The sequence below is a fragment of the Leptosomus discolor genome, chromosome 7 (genome assembly GCF_034619465.1).
Source record: "Leptosomus discolor isolate bLepDis1 chromosome 7, bLepDis1.hap2, whole genome shotgun sequence".
In the NCBI taxonomy this organism is placed as follows: domain Eukaryota; kingdom Metazoa; phylum Chordata; class Aves; order Leptosomiformes; family Leptosomidae; genus Leptosomus; species Leptosomus discolor.
The window spans coordinates 27,318,134-27,343,861 of NC_141397.1; the positions used below are offsets into that span (position 1 = coordinate 27,318,134).

General features: G+C 40.4%; 1 protein-coding gene across 1 annotated transcript in view; it reads right to left on the reverse strand.

Annotated features, from left to right (window-relative positions):
• The window catches only part of BMPER (BMP binding endothelial regulator), a 146,351-nt gene that overhangs the window by 48,560 nt on the left and 72,063 nt on the right, over positions 1-25,728 (reverse strand). The window contains exons 7-12 of the mRNA XM_086468291.1: positions 22,440-22,539; positions 19,013-19,122; positions 18,257-18,397; positions 15,866-15,970; positions 10,345-10,390; positions 1,037-1,366 (exon numbers count right to left, since the gene is read on the reverse strand). Of these exons, the coding sequence (XP_086324417.1) occupies positions 1,037-1,366; positions 10,345-10,390; positions 15,866-15,970; positions 18,257-18,397; positions 19,013-19,122; positions 22,440-22,539 (832 nt within the window). The remainder of the gene's footprint in view (positions 1-1,036; positions 1,367-10,344; positions 10,391-15,865; positions 15,971-18,256; positions 18,398-19,012; positions 19,123-22,439; positions 22,540-25,728) is intronic.

The following is a 25,728-nucleotide window of genomic DNA, read 5'->3' on the forward strand; positions in this document are numbered from 1 at the left end:
AGTGTCCCCCTTGAAAAAAAATGATGCTAGATAATGAGTATGACTACGCGTCACGCCTGTGACTATATCACTCCATTAGAAAGACTGGTTTCACTGCTTTCACATGGCATTTAATTGAATTAACAGTAAATAGTATTCTCACTGAAACAGTACTTCACTGTGTAAGTGAAATCTCTCAGGACTACAGAGTACCTAACACATCCTAATGGGAAGGTTTTAAACTTCCCTCAGTACTTATCTATGCAAGGACACTATACTTCAGAACAGTGTATTAAAACAAATCTAAGTCCTTTGGTTTAGCATTTTGACAATTAATATATTTTCTAGGACTCAAAAGACACGACAATCTGCTACCTCCCTTTCCTGTTTCTACCAATAAGGTACCAGATACCCTAAAGTTTCTGATTTCCTTTTGCTCCTGGTGCTGTGGGCTCTCTGTTCTCATGGACAAACTCTTTCTCGAGCACAAAGCAAGCCCAACAATATGGCACTGAAGCACAAATTAGGCTTTGGTTTTCAAACCAGGACCTCCATTTTGCTGGGTAGCCCCAGTGACTTGTTTCCATAAATTGACAACTTAAACTCATTCCAGCCATTAGTAACTATGATTTTGTATAATTGCTGACTTAGACTGTGAGGTATGTTGCTGCAACTAGGAAAAAACCTGAATGTTATGTTGAAGAACTGATCTCCTCTCTGTTCTTATTTATAAGTATCAAACGATGAACCTGCATAAGCCACTCTTAAGTTACTGGAAGTGAAAATCATGGTACATTCATCTATGCAGGCAGTTAATTTTCTGCTGCAGAATGAAACATAGCTTAGCAAATGCTCTGCAAAGACTTTGGATTCACAGCTGAGGTCTCTGCTTGTAAGCTGCAGGGATTTTGAAAGCACTTTGGGTTGCTCAGATCTCTAAAGAGTTACAACTACGTTTATTACCACTATCATGCTTTTTTACTGACTGCTGTTTACGTTGCACTTGAGAAGTCCTTCAGGGAGAAAACACACACACAAACACACACACTTTCCCTACCTGCTTTGGTTGTCACTTTCAGCAAATAACCATCCAAATCGATCTGAAATTGCGGTGTCTCGCAAGGAAGTGAGATGCGGGTCCCATTCCACTTCACTGTGAGGTGCTGCTGGAGGCTGATAGTGCTTCTGCCCAACACAAGGTCCACTGACTTTGTCCAGGAGAAAGAACGGGTCCGACGGGCATCATTTTTTACCAGCACCTGAAAGGGCGAGGCAGAGGAGGAGCAGTCTTTTGTCAAAACGTACTGACATGTTCCCTGAAAGTTAAATGTCCGTCCATCAAAAGTGTTGTAGTGAGGGTCTCCAAATACAGTGCAAACTCCAGGCTCTGCAGGTGAGTGAGAAACAAAAGCGCCATATCAGGATCAATCAAAGTTTGAAAAAAGCAGTTGATAAGAATTTAGAGGATGCTGTTCTCACCTAATCTATCTCCCTACAGGGCAGATTTGGCTGACGTGCACTAGGAACACGTATTTTTGAAAAACAGGAGCTTCATGGCTTTAGTAGAAGTCTTTCCCAAAGCGGGTGGGAACCAAAGGCCAATTCATCCTTGGGGCAGCATAGAAAGGCTAACCTGTAGCTAGGAACCAAAGACACATCTTCCAACCTGTAAGTTTTTTCCTTAAACATAATGTACCATCTGAACAGTTTAGGTTATTACAATGCCTGACAAATTTTTCAAATTATTTCATTTCTAGAAAATACAAGCCCCACTCATGGTATCAGAGCAGGCAGAGCTCAGATGTCTCTGGAGATGTGTGATGGGAGCCTTCCCACCTAGCTTCAGCTTTCCAAACATGAAATGTCTAGTCTAAGCAAGTCACCCAGTCTCCCCCTCACTGACAGAGAGAAACAGACATGACTAAAAATTTTTTCATCTCAGCAATTTTAGACATCCCTTTTAATACATGGGGAATTACTCTCTGGAGGAGCCTGTCTCTCTGCTGCCAGCTCTGGGAGCACAAACAAGTATCCAAGACTACAGGCATTCCTCTCAGACAATTAAATTCCCCTGGGAAGAGCTCCCACCCTTAAGTTGTGTTATGGTAGCAAAGCCAAACCCACTAACAGAAGCAGAATTCAAAACACCATGCGTGTATTTTTGAGAATAATTTTAATGTCCTCGGTTAGGCAGAGGTGAACCCCTGACATTGAAATCCATCAGACCACTTCAGCAAGACCTGGTTCTGTCTGTATTTTACACAGGCACGCTTATAAATATCGTACATTTATAAATGAGGTATATTTATGGGTTTTTTCCAACTTATCTGTAGAACCAGCATCTTTATTCAGCGTCACAAGCTATCATACATGTTGTTCATACACAATTGACTTGTAGTAGTTATTGTTATCATGCTACCAACTAAAAGTCAATAGCATGTAACTAACATGATGCAATGACTGCCCAAGGGCATGGTATCTCTACCAATCATTTTCATCATTACAAATGGAGGGAGATTTCTTATTGATATTTGCAGCCATATGCTCGTTGAAGAAGCCATGGCTCAAAGGCAGAGCGTTTCCACACTCATGTCAATGATGCTGAGTTACCCTGCAGTTACCCAGCAGCTGACTGAATTGCCTCGCAATCAAAGACAGCAGCAAATTTATTTGCATTGCAGCCTTCTGGTACAACAATAGGTCCTAACCACATCTCACTGCTGCTTTTCCTGGAAGGAGGAGTCTCAAGGCAAAGAAATGCACACTGCTACTGCCAGCTGAGTACCCATGGGCCGAGGCTGCTTTTGAAAGATGATGCCTGTTTTATGGGGAGGGCTTGGTGCAGTAACAAAATTTAACTCAGTAATCAGAGAACTGTGAACAGCATCAATCAAAAAAATAAAACCAAACCAAAAACAACAAAGAAGGGAAGAGCAACAAGGAATACAATTTATTCACTGAAAAAAAAATTATCCGACTAACAATGGCTTGCCTGAAAAGGCAGCTAAAAAAAGGCAAATTCAAACCTACAAAAAAGACGACAACATGGATGTTATAGAGAAGAGGCAGGGAGTTCCTTCGGTGGAGTTCAATGCAGCTCTGACTAAGCAATACGCCTTTCTCGGCAGGGTTTTTCAAACTAGGCAGAATGCTATGCTAAAGCAGCTATATTTCTGGTGTTTTTCTAGCTGTAGTTAAAAAGCGTCCAAGGATATCTATGCGGAGATACAGAAAACAGGGCTGCAGAGGACCCCAGGAGACATTACCTTTTCCTTCTTCAGCTGTCATGCAGAATCACCTGTACCTATGTGATTCTTGACAGACATTTATCTAACCTGCTTTTAAACATCAGCAGCAATAGCAACTCCACAGCTGCCTCCAGCAACCTGTTGCAGTGCTCGGCTGTCCTTACTGTAAGCTGTTCCTAAGGTATAACCTCAGTCCCCATCACTGCATAGTGCAGTGCCATCACAGAGCTAGTACTTGGGAGATCTGTACCTTACCCCTAACTTGCCACATGCATGCTTCTTTAGCTAAGCCAGTAACTAGTCTTGGCATCATTATTATGCCTCTCTACTATGTTTGGCAACTAGGGACCAAAAGTTTAAATTTCTCAAGGATATTATGTTGACAGCTCCATTACAAGTCAAAATGAACCACATGTGATCCACAGCTATGGAAGTCAGGCCCAACGGACTTTAAGCAGAGCCTGAAAACAAAGACGCTTAGATAAGGGAGTGCGTTTAAAAATGTGCACTTTTGTAAGTCTCAATTTCCTCATTGATACCAATGAGAACATCAGTAACTGTTTTCCAAAGTCCATAAAAAGAATAATTGATTCTCCATAAATTGTCAGGAACAATATAGTTTTTAATTGCCAATGTAATTGGTGATCCAAAATCCACAGATTCTATATTGAGACCATCTGACTTTACCGTTACTAAATCATACTATCCTTATGTACTCATGTAATTATCTGCATGATGAATATTAACATATGTTTTATTACCTGCTCAGATTCTATTTCATTTTTTCAGGCTTTAATTTTTCTTTAAACATTAATGACAACTTTTATGAAAACAAGGAAACTACCAACAAAAAAAAACAGCCCAAAAATCAGTGAAGACTTCAGAGAAGAGAACTGGGTTTTTGTCTGCGTTTCTAGGGGCCAAGAAGGTGGACACATTATACATGTTATTAACTAACATATCAGGAGGAGCGGGCTGGATCTTCACCTAAGCAAGTGGCTAAGAGGCAAGACATGAGAGGAACAAACATAATTTAGAGATGTGCAAGTAAAATTGATAGTACCAATGGGATCCAAAGGAAATATTTATTTTTAATTTCTAATGTGTTATGCAGAGTAATGTTGTTTTATGTTATGTTACATTGTGTCACGTCATACGTCAACTTGATGCAGTGCAGTTAAAATAAAAAAGAATGTATTTTGGACCAGATAGCTGAATGTCTGATCCAAATTTTGCTGTTTTTTTAATAACCAAGGAAATAGGGGAGGGGAAATCTACCTAAAAACAGCCCAAATAATCGATTCTCTGATATCACTGTGTAAAACATTCTTTAAAGGTTTGCTAAAATTGTAGGGTTTTTTAAAAAAAAAATCCACACCCTGCAAGAGGGTGTGTGATAACTCAGGCACTGCCAGTAAGAAGAACTGGTTGGCCTAGAAATAAACCTTAAATACCGGGTGTACCAAGACTGCAGAAGACAGGCAACATGAGAAGACTTCCTGCCATTTTTAGATTTTGGGTTGTTGTTTATTTCCTTTTGGGAGAGTTTCAATCACATCATGTTTTATGGTTTGCTGCTCTTTTTTTATTCTTTTTTTTTTTCCTCTTCTGAAACAAACCAGTCTTTCTGCTTGGCTGTTTTTTAAATCTATTGGAAGTACCAGTTCTCTAGTTAGGATCATGTGTGACTTGCTCCTCTGTTGGGACATAAAGGATGGAAAGGTGTTGCTGCATCACCAAAGCTACGTTCCCCAATGCTGAATGAATAAATTTTGCCAGCTTGTGCTAACAAGTCATAGGGTCGTGGGTAAAGAGCCTTCCCTTTTTTTCCTACAGTAAATTGTTCCCAGCTTATTTCGGATGCTCTTTGTCTCTATCAACTGTCTAGGGTAGAGCTAGAAAAGGGCAATTATATATGATACTTCCCCCTAAATCTCCCCCAGTCTCCAGCTATTTTCAGCTCAGGGACTTTCAGAGGTAGACATGGTTTCTCTTTATTTACTAACCTTTCATAGACTTCTCTGAATTTGTCCAGTCTCCCCTTGAACCCAAAAATATTTTTAGCATCCACAACATCCTTGGGCAAAGCGCATGAGGAACCACTGCCTCTTGCTTCTTTTGAACCTGGCATTCATGATCTTTGATGTCTTCTTTTGCTCATCTACACATGCACATGAAGGCAAATATACCCATTCCCTCTCTGTCCATGAAAAAACACAGATTTTTCAAAGGAGGGCCCCAGAGCTGTGTTCAGGAGGCTGTGATTTTCAAAGCACCTTAGGCACTCAACTCTGATTAAACATTACTGGGAGCTGGCTGCAAACACCTCTCAACCTCTTCTGGAAATCCTGCATTTAGGCTCCCAAATCAGTATTCAAAACTTCTGGCTTTCATAAAAGCTTCTGGGAGCTCAGTGGTTTTCGCATTTGTTTTTTAAGCAACGAAATATGGACTTTATGCTTTTTTACATTTGACAACATTAAACTACACCTGTGATTCATGCAGTTTGCTCAGCTCCCACCTGAGGCTCTACAGCTTACTTGAAAACTAATAATAATAGCTTTTAGGTGCTAAAGTGAATGCTATAGAACTCTTGGCACACTTTCCTTGCATTTACAAATCATGTGCCCAATTCAAATGAAATAGTGACTTTTTATTAGAAAAGGTAATGAGGAAGGTAACTGTGCGCAAGGAGCAATGTTTTTTAAAACACATTTATCTGTACAAAAAAGGAAGCTGAAAAAGCAACAGTAAGGAAAATATTTTAGCATCGTTTTAACATAATCTCATAAGAAAAAAAAATAGTTTATGAAATCATGACCTGTTTTGGCCAATACGGAGAGATAAAAGTTTGAAAGACAACTCATTTCTAGTAAGTAGTATGCGGAGTAAAGGTAAGAACCGCCTATTGAAATAAGTGGTTGCCAAAAAGTACCTTTCTGCCTTCCACCCAATGCCCCCAACTCCCCCAGACAGTATCCAGCCTTTCTAGAAAGGCGAGATATACATACTGCTCGGTGGAGGCCAGACAGACAGTCAGCACACACATCCTGACCAGCCGGAAAGCATGAGTGTATTGGCTGAGCAATTAGCACACTTGTAGCTCCAGAGCAGCCACAGGATATATTGTCTCTAGCTGGGTTTATTATTTGTTGGGATATAAAGGAAATGGGACACAAATCCATAGGAAACCAGGCTCTGTTAGCTCTGGTGCTCATGGAATAGCTTGTTTTATTTTTTCAGGAGATCAGAGCAGTCAATTGAAGTCCAAGATGTCCAGATGTCTGGTCACACTCTTCTGGGCTTGTAGCTAGTTAGGAGTGGCCAAGAAAAATATACTTTAAATTATAACTAAAATTGGTTTGGACACTTTCTAAGTAAGGATAGGGAGGAAAAAATACAAGTTTACCAGTTAATGGTGTTCTGGTTGCACACCTATAATTCAAAAATATCTCAGCTTTTTAAAAATAAAATGAAACTTTGAATGCAATTAGCCCATATGCTGAATTAAGCCCTAAATCAAACAGAACACATTATTAACTTTTGAAAACTAGGTATAGAACACGCATAATAGAATTTTATTAGCTTTTCTGTAAAAAATGTATAGCCATAGAGTACTTTCCTCATAACTGCTGCATAGTGCAGCTTGATATAATACACATTACAAGGTGTGGTGTCAAAAACTCCACAGGAGACTTTATGGTCTATTTCATAAATAAAATAGCTATTCCAATTTGTCCAAATACATATTTATACAGTAGACCATCATGGCTGAAACAGCTGAGGAGGTAAATCATGAACAGCATTCCAGCATGAATAAACAATTGCAGTCTTTTTGTTGATGTATTTCTCCATGGCAAGGAAATAACACAAGAAACAGGACCAGCAAGGGCCTATGTGGTTCTTTAGTCCCACTCCCTGCTCTCACAGGTACCTACAATGCCTAACACCACCTTTTTTCTTCCTTTTTTTTTTTTTTTCTTTCAAGAGTCAGCAGTTTTTTCAGTATTTCTATAAACAAACACATTAAAAGGATGCAGGACCAGGTGAAAGTAGCAGCCTTTTACTCCTAAGGCTGGGTCCAAATGCCCTTGAGCTTGGTTTATCTCTATTGGTTATTTTGTCAATTAAAAAAGCTGCAGAATGATTTGTGATAAAATTTTCTGCCCAAAAGAGGCGTTTACTGCAAAATTAATCATATGTATTGCTAGACCTAGATGACTGCAGTCCACTTTGAAAAATCTTCATCCATAAAGCCTCACAACGACTTGGGTAAGACTGTGTTAGAATTACCGATAATGATTAAAATCTATCTACATGGTTGCAGTAGGAAGCTTTCATACTGCATGCTGTCATTTCAGCAAGGCCTATCAAACCCTCTTTGTTGAGAACGAAGATTTAACCTCCACTGCAAATTCCCATCTTTGTCTGGAGCTGAGAGCAGTCTGTTAATGTTACTTGAACTCAGGTTTAGTGTTTTCTTTTTTTAATATGAAAATGACCTTGGTCTAACATAGGATTACTAATTTATGGAATTGACGTCAGTGGTGATTTTTCTAAATCAAGCCCAAAAGAGTACATTTCATTACGTTTTTACAGCAGCATAAACTAAACTGTTGAATTTTCCACTGGTATGACCACTGTGTTTAATTAGTGATAACTGTATGCCAGCCATCGAGCTTAAACAGCAACATGCCAAAACTAACCATAGTTAACTTCGGCAACAGTAGACAAAAGAGACTCTCCAGCCCTTTAGGAGACAAGGTACTTTTTCTCTCTGCAACAAACTGCTTTGAAAATAATCCTTTGATTATTTTTTTTTCAGCTTAAAGTGAACACTTTAACAACGTGACTGTTTTTGACCCACTTCATAGAAATTGGCTGCATTTAAACTGTACTCAAAGCTCTCCTGTGTACAGTATGTTCTTGTACCTCCTATGTTGTTTTTACTTTGGAAAATTAATATCTGCTGGACCGCCAGAAATGTCTGGTGTGTTAACATGTGGAGAGAGGATCAACATGAGTGGGTGGGTGAGGGAAAGGGCTGTGCATGTACACCTTATCTCATCAGAAACTGGCTGAATTAGTAAAGTTTCTAATTTCTATCTGAGATAGTGATCATCACTGAAATCCTTAAGCCTTTTGCCTTTCTTATGTCATGATGAGATTTACAGCACTTCTGCCGCAAAGGTGAATTAGTTTCTTGCAAATGGCAACTGTTAAAACGCTAATGTTAAAACAGCTAGCGGTAGCCACCACTGCTGTGTGACAGTGGTGTTTAAGCTCTTTGATTACATTACCTGATAGGAGCTAGGAACAGCCTTTAATCATAAAAGCTTAGAATCAGCTCAGCATCAGCTCTCCTCCAACTACTAAATGGGCCCATAGTGAGACAACTCTCAAAAAAAAAGGACCACTCCGTTTCATGTGCAACAAAGGAGCATGCCACCATGGGACAGCGCAACAAGCCTCCTAGCCTCACACACAGCCAGCGTAATGCTGACAGGACCCATAAGAAAAGGCTAAGGGAATAAGGTTGTCTATCCTGAAGGCTTCAGGGACACCTAAGAGCAGTCTGCCAGCACCTAGAAGGAGGTTACCGGGAAGATGGAGCCAGGCTTTTTACAGATCTGCATGGCAGGAGGACAAGCAACAATGGTCTGCCCTTAATTTCACATGTCTTATAATCATGACCATTCCGTTCTTGTATCATCAAGAAGTTCTGACTTTTTAGGTAGCCTGGTTCCTAGATCACTTTTGCTTTGAATAAGTCTATTTTTTGCCACCTCCTCCCATGAAACAGTTATCACAAGTCAGCGTTCTCTGGCAGCATTTCTCAAGGAGTCACTGTACTGTCTTCTTTTTAACTCCTTACAGTAGAGGTTCTGCAGTGTTTTGAGAGTATGTCCGACCCCATTATTTCCTCCCCCCCTGCCCCCCTCCATGTCACAAGAGAACACATGAATAAGGTTACATGAGACTGAAACATAACAACAGAGGCAAGATAGAGATTGATAAATTCATGACACTAATGACATGTCATGTTCAAGAAGAGGTCTGTGCAAATTTCTTCTCCCTTGAAACTGAGCTAAGTTGAATCCTTTTTCATTTCTCCCTCTGCTCAGTACTATTTCAAGTGTTTCTGAGGTTGCCACTTATATTTCATTTCATTTTGATAAAGAAGACGTGCAAACTAAATTTATTTTATCATAAGTTACATGTTTCAAAATAATTGAGCTGCAGAGTGGAAAAAACAAGAATTTGTGCAATCCAAGAGCACCCAGAATTGAGTTGATCAGCCAAACCACTTTGATTTTAGACAAAAGAATAGGAAACACTCGCCTTAAAAACCTGTTCCTTCTTTCAGAAGCCTTCCTATAAATCAAAAAACCCTCATTTTAGCAGTCTGTCCCTATTTGGTAAAATACTTAAACATGTCCTGAAGAAAATATGTAATTGCATCCTGTTAACTTCAGTGAAGCCAGGTCACACTGTTGACTTAAATAGGACAAGCTTAAAGATAAATATTTGTGTAAATAAGTGCTTTGCTGACTACGAGAGAATAAGTGATATTAGAAGACAATCATGTCTGAAGTGAAGAGCAAAGGGATAAAAAGGTGACGGTTCATCTAAACACCATAGAGACAGAAAGACAGCTTTCTATTGTACTTTCCACTTCTGCCCCAGACTGTGTCTCAGATTTCTGCGCACCTTTTCTTAACTCTCACAAATCACCTGCAAAGGTGTTGAATTATATATACATATAGTTGGTCTGTTACTTACAGGTATAAAACGTACCCAGTCCTAAAACTTACAACTCCATTCATTTGCTTATTCTATTACCTACAAATTTGACAAGCCAACTATATCCTTCAAAAACCAGCACCTCAGATTTGACAAAAACAGTGTTGCCATTTGGAAAAAAAAAAATAAATAAAAAATACTCAGGCATTTTATTTAAAATTTACAGATTTATAGGAGGCTAAATCTGTGGCCAGCAATAATCATCTGCCCTTTAGCCACCTCTGAAAAGAAGGCAGAAAAGCAAACATACTTCTATTATATTTATTTTCTCTGAAAGAATAAAAAAGTTAAAGAATGTGAAGAAATAACTTACTTTCAGTGCAAATAGGACAGCATCCTTTTCTGTTCAGGATTTTACCCTAATTGGGAGAAAGACAGGCTGATTTAATGAAAGAGTTTTTGGAGCAATGACTGTGTTATGTTGTAAGGCTGGATAAGCCTTTGAAAATAGTTCCAGTTGTGTTTGAACTCAATGCCCTGGTTCAGCTTCAAATATCAGGTGCTAAAAACAGACAGAACTATTCAAAGAGCTTCCTGGCAGTCTTATAAAAAATGAAATACTAAAAGGGTTCTCTGTTACCACTTCTCTCTTTAGAGACAGTGTGAGAGAATTTTGAACTCATGTATTCACAGATATCTAAAGCAGATTAATCATTGGGTTAACAAGACCACTACGTTTTCCCCACCTCACAAAATATATACAATACATTTCCTATGCACACCCATTTAGTTGCCACACAGAAGCAATCTGCTCCACACCCACCCCCACACTCCCTCCAGATCATTCATTTTTCCTACAAAAGTGAAGGCAGGAAGGAGGCACTGGTAGAGATCTAGTTTGGCCAGATTCCTTTCATGGCTAAACCTTGTGGTATCTCTCACCAAATCATATTACCAATCACACAGAATCACAGAATGTTAGGGGTTGGAAGGGACCTCAAAAGATCATCTAGTCCAACCCCCCTGCCACAGCAGGACAACGGGTTCAAGTTTTATTTACCGCTCTGCCCAGGACAATTTTATTTATAGTTGTGTCTTATACAAGGCCATCTAGAAGCAGAAGGCATGCCTCTGCGTATGCACATTCAAGCTCCTTTTCAGTCTTCATCAAAGATAAAAGATACTCTATCTGATGTTACTTAAATGCCCTAAAGCTAACCATCAAGCTAGAGGTTAAGCCTGGAAAATTTCAGACTGAACGATGTGTTTTTCCAAGCAAAAACTGGCGTGGACTATAACAGAACTTATGGTGATATTGGAGCTCACCCGCATTCCCACACAGGGAAGGAAGAGACACATGGAGCTGTGCTGCTCCCCAGCACTGACCCTTTGCTCCAACAGTAGCTGAACACAGAGAAAGTCCCCTTTATGGGACCACTGCTCGTGTTCCCCAGCAAGCAGGTGAGCAAGGAACGGCCAGCAAGAGCAAGCAACAGGAGCTGTGCTATTCTGCCCACTCAACAGTGCAGAAAAACTCATGAAAACAGAAAAGTAATAGGTGGCAGGTCTATGCAGAGAGCAGGGAAGCGGGCACAGGCAGCAAGCCCTATTGCTGTCTGCCTTGCTTTCTGCCTACAGCATTGCCCAGCTTTGACAATGTGCATGGGGAGAAATGAACTCCAATATCTGCCGGCAGACTGGAGTGGAGCATGCTCCATCCTGCTCACGCTTGATGTACTCAGATGGCATGAATGAGAACTTGGTGATGAGTGCGCTTGGGCTAATCATCTGCAGGGCATAAAAGTTCAGTGTAAGCTTGTCTTTGAATGTGCAACTGCATGTGAACAGACTTGAGGCACATCTAGACTTGGAAAAAGGGCTGGATCAGAGCTTCACTGGCAGCAAGGGCAGTGCTTAGATGTTTGCGTGACCACCAGGCCCCAGAGCAAACAGAATAGCTGAGGACCAGGCTGCAACAAGGAGACCTACTCAGCACCTGCTAGGACAAAACCACTTAAAGGAGGAACCTGTTAAAACTGCACAGAAATAGGGAGCTTGGCAATGCTTGTTTGTATGAACGAAGGGCGTGCAGCTGAATGCCACACACTGCACTGCACAGCCTTACCTCTCCATTTCAATAAAAGAGTTGAAATCATCAGCCGAGCTGGAAGTGGCAAGAATTCAAGTGAAATTGGAATCTCCAAGGCAGCCTGCTGAGGCTGGTTACTTGAGCCACCATGTTGGCTCAAGATCCTGTTTTTGTCTTGCAGAATAAGGAAACCCATTATTGCTAACATGTGCTGCAAGAGTTCGTTAGCATTGAGGATTCCCTTAGGAGTGGGCTAAGTGATGTGATCCCATTTTTCCCTATGAATATTTATAAGCAGACCACATTTGAGTCTATTTATTTTCTGGGACTTTTCTTCTTTTTTATGAGGTTTTCAATTTTATGTCTGAGGTTTTGATTTTCTATTTTTTTAAGGCAAGACTAATTGCAGGGGGGAAGGGGGTTGTTTGGTTGTGCAATAGCAACAGCTGTTGTTTTTTTGTGCTTCATTTGGCACTAAAGTAAAAACAGCAACTTTTTGTTTGTAATAACAGATGTGTATAACATTAAATGCAGTCTGTGTTAGAGATGGGAGAACGTGTTCTGAATAAATTTTCAACTCACTTGAAGTTCACGAGTTCAAAATTCACCCACAGAATCAAACTCTGCAAATGTCTTCACATGCCGTGAATTTAATTCTATTAACTTTTGCACAGCCTTAGAGCTCAGAAAAGGCTGTGTGCTGTAAAATTCACCAGGCTTTCCTCTAGCAGTACAAAAAGAGACATGTTCATGACAACTGACCATTACCACAGGCTTACATTGTTAGTGGGGAATGCAAAGGTGTAAGGAGAGGAGGTGAGGCGGAAAATTATAAGCATGGGTAATCCGAAAGGAGATGGCACAAGGCAAGAAAGAGGCTGGAGCAGGGCTAGGGCAAGTGAATAGCAAATTAGGTAACAAAAGGTCTAAAGGATTTCTGAAACTCAAGTCTTGCCAAGTGTTGAGATTACTCCCTTTCTATAAAGTAGTTAAGCATGTGTTTAAGTTTAAGCACACATGGAGGGCCTACTAACTTCAGCAGGACTGGACATATGCTCAATAGCTTTGCTGGATGGGGGCCAGTGTGTACTGCACCTTGCAGGCCCACACTCCAGGTAGCTGAGAGCGGGAATATCTATGTGGAGCCAGCGGTTGGAAAGTAAGAAACAGAAACCACAAGCCACAAGGCTCACTAGAAGCCCAAGGAGGACCGATTTTATTATAAATATGACAGGAGGGATTGGATTTGTGAGACGTATTGCCTCCGCTGCAGATGAAAAGAAGCTAAGAAAGATACTTCCTGTAATTACTGATACAGGATTAAATACTCCAAAAAGAAAAGAATACAAGAAACAGAACCATGTGCCTAGCCCTATGAAGAAAATGAAAGAAACGGCAGAAACAGTCTTCGAAAAAATGTCAGCCTGCCACCAATACATTGAATAATACAAATGGCTGCACGGTATTGGAAATTTCTGCAGAAATACCACTTTGAAACCCATCCTTTCAAGTAATAATTGGGCAAAATCTACATTGATAAATTAAATAATATTCCACCACCAAAAAACCCACAACTTCATGCAGAGAGTATTAAGACTGCATGGTAAAGCATTTAAGTCGAGGAATAATATTGTAAGTTCCTTGTGAATCTTCAATCCTTTCACACTCAGTTCTGTGTATCATAACACAGTTTAAATGAGATAACTTTATGTGGCCTGACACCCTAAGGGACACTAAACAGCATTTTATTCCACAGCAGTCTTCAATAGTCAGTAGAGACTGCTTACTGCTAGAAATATTGTGAAGAGAGAAAAGAAATGGAGTTCACACCCCTACAGTTTGCAGAGCAGCAGCATAACTCTATGCATGATATCCAGACTTTCAGAATCAGAATCACTAATACATCTTTATCTTGAATAATGTGGTGTGTTTAATTAAGGTTTATAGATTTGTGACAGAATATCTCATCAAAGAGACTAGCACATAGACAAAAAGTAAAATATTTAAATCCATTAGCATACATTATTTGCTTTAAAATTACTTGGTATCCACTTGGAATAGGAAAATAAATCTCACTCTAGAGTTTACATTCTTCTTTGTCCTTCCAATTTAGCTTGGAAGAACAGCAATGTAATGTGTACCTGTGGAGGATGGTGGGTTTGCGTGCAGCTTGCTGCAGACTCCATTTTAAGGTGGGGAGCAGGCTGACTGGTTAGATACTGGAAGGAATAGTGCTACAGGGTAACAAAGCTGGTCTTTTCAGCCTAAAGGAACCAGACCTTGTGTGAGGACTCAGCTCGGAGGTCTAGGGCAGTTTACAACTTCACGTTAACCTTGGAGCAAATTGTGTAGCAGTACTGAACAAGTTCATCAGTCAGTTATGCTGCCACAGGACTGTGGATGGTGAATTTTACCCACCATTTTCATTTTAGAAGACAGTTCATGTAATCACCTCAATGCTCAAATTTATATATGGGTACTGCTGAAATGGTGTATTTCACTTAAGATCTATATTAAGCCGTATTAGTTATTTGATCTCAGAAGCATCTTAAACATTTGAAATGCATCAGCATGGGGAAAATATAAATGAGATGCAGTGTGTGCCTGGTTCTTGGCCAACAAAATATTTGAAGAGACTTGAAGAGTCCAGGCTCTCACCTCCTGCTTATACTGTGAATGGCCTGAAGCGAGCAAACCTGATTGCCATAAGCCATATCAGGTTCCCAGAAGAGCAGCTCCATTTGTTCACACTTCCTAAGATGTATGCAACATCTCACATGAGGCCCATTAACAGGAGATGTGCCCTCTGCAGTGAGTGCCAGAGTGAGATGAAAAGGAAATCTCCTCTGAGGATGCAAGGATTTCTTTTGCAGCCCACCGTCACAGCAGAACAGGGTGCGTCAAGGTACAGACACTCCATTCTACCACCGCTTTTGGATCTCAAAAGTTTACGCATATAAAATTCTACAAACCAGAATTTGTCATTTAAAATTTTACACCTAGGTGTCTGTGACTCATATTTTCCCCACTGGCTTCCAGGATGGAGAAGGAAACACTGAGAAGGTGTAATGCTAACGACTTGGCGGTCTCTTCTGCAGTTCTGTTCTTCAAAGATCTGCCCCTATATGAGGTGCTATTTAGAGCTCCCTCTTCTGAAAGCTTGAGCCATTAAAACAAAATAATTGGTCAGTGACAGAAATCCAAGAAGAAAAGGCTGACTTTAGTTTGAGGTTTCAAGCAATGCTAGTTTTTGAAGCAATGAAGTAAAGTTACAATTACACCACTCTCTGGGTTCACTTCAGCCTTTCAAATAAAAAATACTCAGGTTGCAAACTTAGAGAAGGCAGCATGGCTTGACTGAAATAATTTACTTTCCTTTGTTTAATTTACGTTTTCAACCAAGTATTAAGCCTCATATGCACTGAGAAACGTAAGTACAACAACCTCCTATGGCTTGCCTTAACAATATGCATGCTCTTGAAATATTAACGTAGTCAACTCACCACTCTGTAAAGCTATTAAATATATGTGAAAGAGATGTTCCAGTGCAGATACTTGGGAGAAAGAAAGTTAAAGGGAGGAGGCAAAAAGGAGCAAAGAGTGTTCAGAGCAAGGACAGAAGCAGGAAGCCCATCTTCAGGGTAGCAGTAGCACACTTGGGGAATGTCAGCTTAAATTAATATGCCAGAGGATCCCTTCTTTCCAATCTGCATGCCCCACTGCCATGCACAAACTTCCAAAAAAACACTGAAAAAGATAACGGTGGAGAAAAGAGAAGAAAGCTCTGTTCTTTTAAAAAACTCACATGAGGACAGCTGCTGACTGGAATGCACTGTTTCTTGCGACACTCTGTCTTGCCTTTCACACAAGCACAGATGGTGCAGTTCACAGAGGACCACATCTCTCCATCCTGCAAGAGGGAACATGATACAGTATCAGCTGGGGTGGCAACAGGAAGCTATTTCAGCAATGTATGATTGCACAAGAAAGGATGACTTTCCCTGTTGGCATTGTGTCATTGTTTAGTCTAAATTATTTTGAGGTGTCTGTCCACGGCCAGTCAGATTAAAGACAAAGATCAAATTCAGCAGGGTTTTCTTCCCTTTGGCCCTCTAAGTCAGAAATTCATTTTTCCAAGGCTAACCAAATCATATTTGCATTTTTCATCAGTGTCCTGATTATTTGCATTGTTTTCTCTCCAGTGTGTGTCTGAGATGTGATCACACCTACCACAAATTTTCACTTAAGCTCACATAATTAGAAAAACCTGATTCACTGGGTTGAGTGACATCTTTAAGTTGCTGCATGTGAAAGTATTTGATTAAGATGTCAGCATATAGTGAATTTATTCCCAGGTGAAGCATCATTTTGACTTATGGCAGGAATGGTCGAATAATGAATTCTAATTTAGATTACTCACAGCACTTTCACAGATACTTGATCTGCTAAACATCTGAAAATGTTTAGAAGAGATACAGTGCTGAACTTCTCAAATGCAGAGCAGGTAAGACTGTCTATGTACGGCTCTTAAAGTATTAGGTGCAGAGCAAAATATGCCTTATGGTCTTGTCCCCACTTACTTGGGAAGGACTGCTTGTGGAACTGCCCTGGCTCCTTTTTACATCGTATTGCATTTACCAAGTGTGGTTCCTAAAACATTCTGTCTCACCCACTTGTAGTCTTGTGCTAGCCCACTTAGAGCCAAAATGTGCATGTTTTCTGTTTACAGGGCTACTGTGAAGGAAGGGTGAGGATAGACCTGACAGGAACAGGCAGTCCAACCAGACAGCTGTGACCAATTACATGCCCGCCTCAACATGGTGTTCTGACCAGAGAGGAAAACAGACTGAAATGCCAAGGATCCTAATTTATTCAGCTCAGCATGCTTGGTCAAAGGCTGTCTCACCCTTATCTTTTGTTTCCAGGCCATGTTACGATTGCCTGGTGGTTCCTGATGCAGCACGTGTTCTTGTGGGCCTGTAATAACTGTTCTCCAAGCATCCGCTAGGGTACCAGAACATACCACAGCTGACTGCATGCAGCTACCCTGATCTTTTGTCTCACAGCTGGTTTTTTGCACAGGAGCACAAAAACACATTCGCTGTGTCCATTCTACCTGTGTTAGACCATTAACTTCAACAGAGTGATACTGGATTTATCTTTTTGCATACAAGTCCAGAAATGGGTATACTGTCTCGTTATTTTTTCCTTACTCCGTATAATACTTAATAATATAATAAAATCTTCACAAGAAGAAGAATATTTTACTTGGGTGCTTAAGAAGCAGGCATTTGTTCCTGAAGCACAATGGCATCAGTGTGAAAGTGCCAATCAGATGGAGTATAGTCTCAGCATACAGTAGGTTCACATGTAATTTCCAGAATAAACACTTCAGCTATGTACACAAAAGATGGAATAAATGGGAAGCAATTCTGGCTGAGCAAACCAAGTATTCACAAAGGATTTAACATTTGATCTGATTCAATGGTCTCTTAATTCACAGATGGCCCATGAGGTGACAGAATCTTTTTCTGACACAGTGTGAAAAAAGCCACACCACTTGGAAAAACAAACAGGGTCTCAGCAATAGCAGAAGTTTTCTGCAGGGGATTACCTGTGATTTGAAAACATTGGGTGAGAGTACAGTAGGTAATAGTTATTACATGGTTACCCTAATATAAGATGTCAAGGGGTTCTGTCCTTAACAGAGACATGAAATGCAGTAAATCATGACTAACTTTCAGACAAGATGAACTTCATAAATCTCCTGTTGGCTCAGCTACGGAAGAAACTCTTTGGCTCAGCAGATAAAGCCTACATACCACTCAGAATATCTTCTCCACGAATATCAGTGTTTGTCTGGGAAAGCAGAGCACTACTATCTCTTACTAAAAATGCATTACTTGTCATGAAACAGCAGCTTGAATCTCTGCATATGGAAAGGGAGACAACCTGTCACATCAAGGAGGAACTAAACTGTAACTGCTGCATATCAGCAGAATTTACACAAACTCAGGGAAAAAAATAAAACAACAGATGGCAAATTTTGCAAAGCTTTACCTCTGTGTTGTTCCATCATCAATCAGAATGGTAAGGATTCTGCTAAAAAACACGCCACAATACTAATTTGCAGTAACCTCATGCTGTTTCAGCTGTTACAATGGCATCTATTCTTGAGCCACACCTGAAACTTTACCTGGAAGATCTTATTGCCAAACTTGCACACTTTCACTTCCTCAGGAAAGATATAGGAGACACACTCCTTGCAGCAGTGGTCTTTGTTTTTATTGCATTCACCAGGAAGTAAGCATCTCTTCTTACATATCACTGTTGAATCCTAGGTAAAAGGACAAAAGGAAATCATTAAATCATCACCAAGATGTTTGAGCTCCTGTGTGTCCTTACCATAACATTTCTGCTTGCATCCACCCAAGCTACAGCCCAACTGCTTTGAACAGGTCAGCTCAGAGAAAATAAAAATTATTTACTGGATTAAGGGTCATGGTCTGTAAAGCTAAAGCCCAACTTGTATTCTGTTGGCCTGCAAAAGCTTACTGATTTCACGATACTTTCATTTTTTTGCCTAGGTGCAAAAGCACAAGTGGTCACAGACATGTTAGAGGAACTAAAAAAAAATCACTGCTGTTCAGCAGAGATGTGGTAATTCATCATGTAGAAACTCCTCTTCCACTGTAATGCAAACATAAAGAGGACCACATAATCCAAGTAACTTCATTTTGCATCACACAGAATCAGGCATCACGCCTCAGCTGAGGCAGTCAGGAACTTTTTAAACTTTCCTAGCACAACTGCAAGTGCTCTTCAGATCAGATTCTCAGGGACCACACAAGATGCCAAAGAACAGTATCAGGGCTTACATTTCCACAGCCCTACAAATTACTGCTAAGCTAGACAACCAGCAACACACAATACAAAAGCACTGTGGACTTACCTTGCATGTACACATTGTGCAGTTGTCATAAATAAATGAGGACCCATTATCATACACGTTGCTGTGAAAGAGGCAGCTTCCAAATGGGAGGTCAAACACTTTCCTCTGTCCTGAATATAAATAACAGTAATAGAAACAAAATGTGGTTGAAAAGATGCCACATTGTCAACAAAAATAGTAGGGCTTATTGTCACCAGACCAAATTCATATGCAACGTGTCATTTGCTATGTGTTTCCATTTTGCTGTGAAAAAAAATATGTACTTTTAACAGTTCACTTTTCTTCTAGCACACATTCATCTGTACAAATTCTACCATGGGAGGGTATATAAATATGATTTATGGTACGTTTATAGTGGAAAAATCTTTCTTCTCCTTTTCATCATAAAGTGCACAGCACAGCTAAAGGAATAAAAAGTAAGCACCGCAAACTCTTAGGGTAGGTACACTTAAACTAATTTAAACAGTCTTTAACTTAATGAAATAAGTTATCAAATAAAGCAGCATTAACTGGTTTTAGCATATCTCTCTCAGGGGTTCACAGCAGCCAAACTAAATTAACTCAGTGACACCGATGCAAAAAAAACCATAGGTGGTGTCCAGTCTCATTAAGATGGCTTGGTGTACCACGTTCACGCAAGGCTGCAAGAAATACAGACATTTGCATTGTTTATGAGCAGGATGAGGGCAACACAAGATACTTCGTTTCCAGAACCCACAAAATATTTGGGTTTCGTGAGAGTGAGGAAAGGCTTAGAGCACTGTACAGGGAAGGCAGCATCAATATCAAATCCTTCCTGAAGCCCTGAAATCCTGCAAGCACTTTCAGATCCAAGTTGCAACACACTTTGTGTTCTGCAAGCTTCTCTTATTCCTCAGCTTCTTTCCTAGTAGGTTATTTTCAACAAGTGACCATTATGATAGATAAATATAAGCTCTTTACAAAAACCCTATACTTATCTTCCTGGTTTTGAATACCTTCCCCTGTTTACTTTTGGTGGCAGCCAACTAATAAGTTCTTGTATGAGTGGCTGCCAGTCTCCCAGCTTATCATTTCTGAGGTCTGATGTTAAACCGGCATCAGTTCTGAGGTAGGGAATGGCCACTATAAGTACATACAAGACGACGCTAAGTACTAGGCCAATACTTCAGTGCTCAAACCATCAGGTCTTGGCACACTGTAATTCCTTCCCTTTTCAATAGTTCCTGATAAACATGGAACACCTTAAAAGAAAAAGGTTCCATTTTCCTCTGAGATATAAGTAAAAAAAAAGGATAAGCATACAGCAAAATCCATTGGATCAGCCTTCAGTTTTTACAAGTCTGTTAAAGTAACTATTACACAAAAGTTAAGAAATAATTGCTGTTGTTCAGTTAGACACAATTTGAATATCTCTCTATTGTAAATCAGCTACCTTGAACTAATCTGTGCTTGCATAAACAGCCTTCCTTTTACTGAACATGCATCTTTCTGAAGAGGCTTAATTTCTCTAGCAGGACTGTCATATGAAATCAGTTGAGGATGCTCAGTAGCCCTAAAAGGAACTACTCTACATCCATGCACCACTTATGGGCAAAGCCTAGCCATAGCCCCACCTCTAACAACACTTCCACTGCTCTATGTGGGGTCAGGACTTCAATCACATAACTTACGTTAACAAGTGAACAAAAGTCCAGTTCTCTCTCACACACTCTTGCCATGCCTTGCAAACCAACCAGCACAATTCCGGGTGGCCAACCCTGTTCAAATAGTGGTAAAAAACCACTGACAAAGGAGCTACCATTTTAAAAGATGTGGTGGTGAAGATATTGGCTTAATGGTCAGCTTTGCTGGCTCATAACCACTAGTTAAACTAATAATTCAAGTCCCAGTAGAGTCCACAGCATTCTTCTAAGCTATATATGCTGAGTATTAGGAATTCAATTGCAGGGAGGTCCTCCACATGGTACTTTAAAAAACATGCCTCAGCAGCATCCATGAAAACGTTTCTCTTTCCCAACTGCCATGCAGTGTGCTACACATCCCTTGGTTCTACCTTTGCTCCAAAACTTTCAACACTTCTCTGTGAATAGACATTATCTATTCACAGGTATATGACATGCTTTAGAGCAAAGACCACATAAAATGAAAATCATTATTATTAGTGAACTCATTTACAGACACTTCTAAGAGGGGAAAAAAGAATCTGTAGAAAAGTCCCCATGAACCAGTCAAAAATTAAAGCTGGGTTTTGAATGCCTAGATCAAGGAGGGGAAAGTTCAGCTGGGAAAAGCATGGGGTGGAGAGGACACAGGCAGTTTACAGAAGGAAAGAAAAAGTGTCCTCAGCCAAAACAGAAGCTGGGAGTTTGGACTGTTCTCCTCTCCATTTCATTCCTCTACCGTATTACCCTCTGGTGCTGCAGTTAAATGTTCCAGGCAGATATTTATCTGTAGCACTTCTCAATTAGCCAATAAATAAATGAATAAAATCAGGCTTGTTTCAAGCAGTATTATGAGAAGCTGGAACTCTCTATGGCTTGCTGCCTCCAAGGCCAGACCTCCCTGTACACCTAACTTAGCCCTGGAAACAGACTTTGTATAGTAGTAAAGATATAGTCAAAATGACAAAAGGTTTCTGTTGAAGAACTGGGTGTTATCAGCTCTGAAAAGTTTCCAAACCTAGTTATAACCTCATGGACCAAATTAATGCTAACTTACTTGGTAGGCTGTAAGTGCTTCTTGTTTATGAAATGGAGGAACACGTGTTGAGGAACCTGTGGGATCTGCGGACATGGTAAGAGCAAAATAAGGACACTCAAAAGTCACTGCCTTCCTTGGCATGACTTGGAAGAACAAGCCCTTCTTAGAGACCTTTGACTTACTCCTTTAAAATGTGTTGGAAAGACATAATTGAAAATATTCTTGGCTGAAACCATGATTCCACCTTAGGAAGGCAACTATGAGGGAGACTCCTAGGTCCCTGGCCGCTCTGACAACAGCTTCTAAGAATGCAATTTCAGTCCAGAAGTTTACTCTGACTTGCATTTCCTCAAACGCGAGAGTCCAAATGCACACATGAATAAAAACATGAGAGGGTGAGGCCTTTTTCTCACGGCAAACTCCAACAAAACATTTCCTCCTGCCTCAGCCTCCTTTGTAAAATGTGTCATGGAGGAAGGAAACATCTCTATATTTGTCTCTCTAAGGAATTCAACTGGTCTATGCTCAAATGCTCTTCTGCTGCTGCTTGCTTAGTACCACCCATCACAACCTATGCCCTGACCCTGTGTACCTGTTTAAGCCAGTCGACTATAAACTCCACTGAGCAATATTGTCTCTTCTACCTCCCAGAACGTACCAGTATTGTGAAATACTGGTATAAAAGATGCCACGCAGAAACATATCATATTAATTACAAAATTACCAAGGAAAAAACCCCACTCACCTAAGCATTTGGGGCAACACTGTCCAGCAGGAATATGACTGAGGTGCTGGGGACATGACAGAATGGGGCAGACTTCTTGGATGCACTGTGTCCTGCCACCCTGAAGGAAAATAGGCTCAGTCAGAAAAAAAATAAAGCAATACGTCAAGTAGATGTGAACACATCCACACAGACTGGTAACAAGTCTTGAAAAGCCTTAGCCAAAGCAGTATTTGCCAACAAAAATTCCTCCTTGCATCAGGCCTACAAAGAACATGTACAACCATCCTTCAACACTTTCTATGTTGCTTGCAGACACCTTGGATTATTCATAATTTTTCATTCTCTCAAGAAATTAATGTAATAGTTGAAGAAACAGTGTCTTTCTATCTTATTTCTTCTTGTGGATATGAGAAAACCAGGGAGAATAAAATCATTATCCATTAACCTTTCCTGGATGTTCAAAAAAGTTATTGAGCAATTTTTAACATTATTCTTCACCTCCTGTGCCATGCCCTTCTAGGCTTGTCTGGGACAGGGATTAAGTGCTGAAGCAAGATGAGAGCAGGTGTTCTTCCACTATGTCCATGACCTCAGAAACCAAGTAAGCCAAAGTCACTTAAGAAAGCACATTTTTGTTAGCCTCCGAGTCCAACTATGCAAACCCAGAAGGTCTGCTTCCTTCAGAGGACTGAAAACTAAGAAAGCATATGAAATTTTAAGAACTGATGTGGCAAAAAAAAAAAAAAAATAAAAGGAAGAAAAGAAAAAAATAAGCAACCTGGACTGGATATATCCTGGTATATGAATGAATATCAGAAAGAGAGAGAGGCAACAAGCACAGCAAAGACAATGGCATAGATTATAAGTCTAAGATGAAGTCAGTCAAAAGAGATCTTTATTCTCGTTCTGCTCTGTTGCCTAATTACTTCACTGTGCTTATACAGTGTTTAGCTCTGAACACTCTACCAACATGTGCGCCATATGCTTACGAGAGGTCCAGGTTGTGAAACTTTAAAAATCAGTCCACCTTTGTCTTAGCAAGAGAAGTCAACCCTGCCTTATTTACCACTCAGAGCTGCTGGCTCATCTCAACAATAAGCTTTATGTTCCTGAATGCTGCGATGGAAGACTTATGAACAGTCTCCTTCAACCTACATGCTGGATGCCTCTCGGGTCTCCCTGGGGAAAAATGGAAAAAGCTGTTCATTTTGAAGAGCTCTGTGCCTGAAATGATGGTATGCCATTCCACTCCTAATGGCCTCGGTGAATCATGTAAAAGCTTTTACATACAGGCAGACCCACATATACACTATTATAGAGAAAATAACACACTGACTGTACCCCTGCTCTGTAAGTTTTCAGGCACTGAAGTCTACCTGTCCCACGGGGCTACCAAAGCATCCTGAATGTACATGGCTAAGGACTGCTCGTAATTCTTTCACTGTGGCACGCAGGAACACAGAGTTTATTGTAGACTGAAATGACTGCTCTAAATTAAGGGTCAGATGAGAAACTTGACAAAACAAAATGAATTCTTTGCTGATGTTCCTTATGATGCTCAGGGAATAGCTCTGTGAGAAGAGACACAGGTGCAGAATGAAAGAGAAAATTCCAAAGAAAGGCTTTTTGAAGCAGTGCCATCATTCAGCCCAGGAAAAAAGGCTAAGAGAAGACAAAGTTCAAACTTCGGTGACAATTCAGCAAATGGGAAAGTATGGTATGGAGACCTCAGCCAGCCTGGTGACAGGATCAAGGGTACATCCACGGAAGATAAAGCAATGCTCCAACACACAATGATCACATTTCCTTTCTTGCAACCTTGCTTCTGTGTTTAATAATTACATATCCTATGCCTCTGCAGAACTTCTCTGCAGTCTTGCTTCTCTGACAGATTGAATCAAAGCTCAGGCTTAGCACATTATTGAGGCATTGCCTTTGTAGCCTGTTGTACAGATATTTTTTAAATACAAAATGCCATGAATAATATGAAATATTTCTTCATTTCGTCTTTTGTTTGTAGCTTCTTTTTTACCTTTTGCACTGGCCCCTCCCTCTGCACAAAACTAAGTTCAGTTGCATCTCTCTTTACCCCACTACTACTCCAGCTCCCAGCTGTAATGCTGCTTTTTAACACCAAATTATTTTGTAACTTGCTGCTGTCCCAGATAGGCTCTTCCAGGCTTGAATATCATGCTATGGTGCAAGTTCAAAACCAGTCTGAAACAAATCAGCCTGTACCATTTAAAACAAGAATAATTCTACTTGCCCTACAGAGCTTAGAGAGATAGCTCGTTGGGCATTATAAGGAAATGTCAAAACCTATACAGTATTTCTATTTTCTTAAAAGGCTCAGTCATCACAATTCAAAACTCACAATGCATTCAGAATACCAACTTTCAAAGCAGAATTAGCTAGTGCTGCCAGTGCTTTAAATTGCATGGACTAGAAAAAACAGCACAACGGAAGTTCAACAAAAAAATCAAGGGGAAAAAAAATAACTCTGGAAAGCAAAAAGATTGGCTCTGCATGGCCTAAGCAAGGGTGGGAACTGCATAGTAAACACCTTGCCTCCTCCACCTCCCAATTACATCTACAGCTTTTAGCTCACATTTCCCTGTTAAGCGTAACATCTCCCAGGCAGTGAAAATATTCCAGGTCCAAAGCAACACCTTCCAGTAAAGCCAAACCTGAATTGGAAGCCAGCACAGACCAATAAAGTACAAGTGACACCTGCTTCCTGTGAGAAATGCTATTCAAGAGCTAGGCAAATAAATCCTTGAGTGACAGTTACGTGAAGCCTTAATCAGGGGATGCTGCTGCAGTCCACAATCCTCCGGAGGTAACAGATTTTTTAAGAAATCTACAGTCTACAATGAAAAGATTCACTTTCCACCTTGGAGACAAAGAAAAACACTAGAATTCCTGTTGCCACCCTCTATCTGCAAAACAAAGCAAGAGGCTCCCTGGCATTGCCTCAGAGGGAAATACGGACTGAGCTATCACCTCATCTCAGCAGCTTCCTTCAGAGACAGAAGAGACAGGAAGATGAAATAGCACTTTCTAACTCTCCCACAAGCGGTCCATCTTTGAGAAAAACAGACAACGAGTCTTTCCTAAAACAAAAGCATGGAGCTAGTCTAGCTACCCATCCACCCACTTCTGCTAAGCTCCTAGCTCAAATATGATGCTTCACTGCTCAATAAGGACACAAGAAGCTTTGCAGAGTTAAGAGATGCACCCATCCAGGCTGTGGCTGACTTTGCTGGAGAAACTGGATGAAGGATAGAGTGCAGTTTCTGGGCAGACT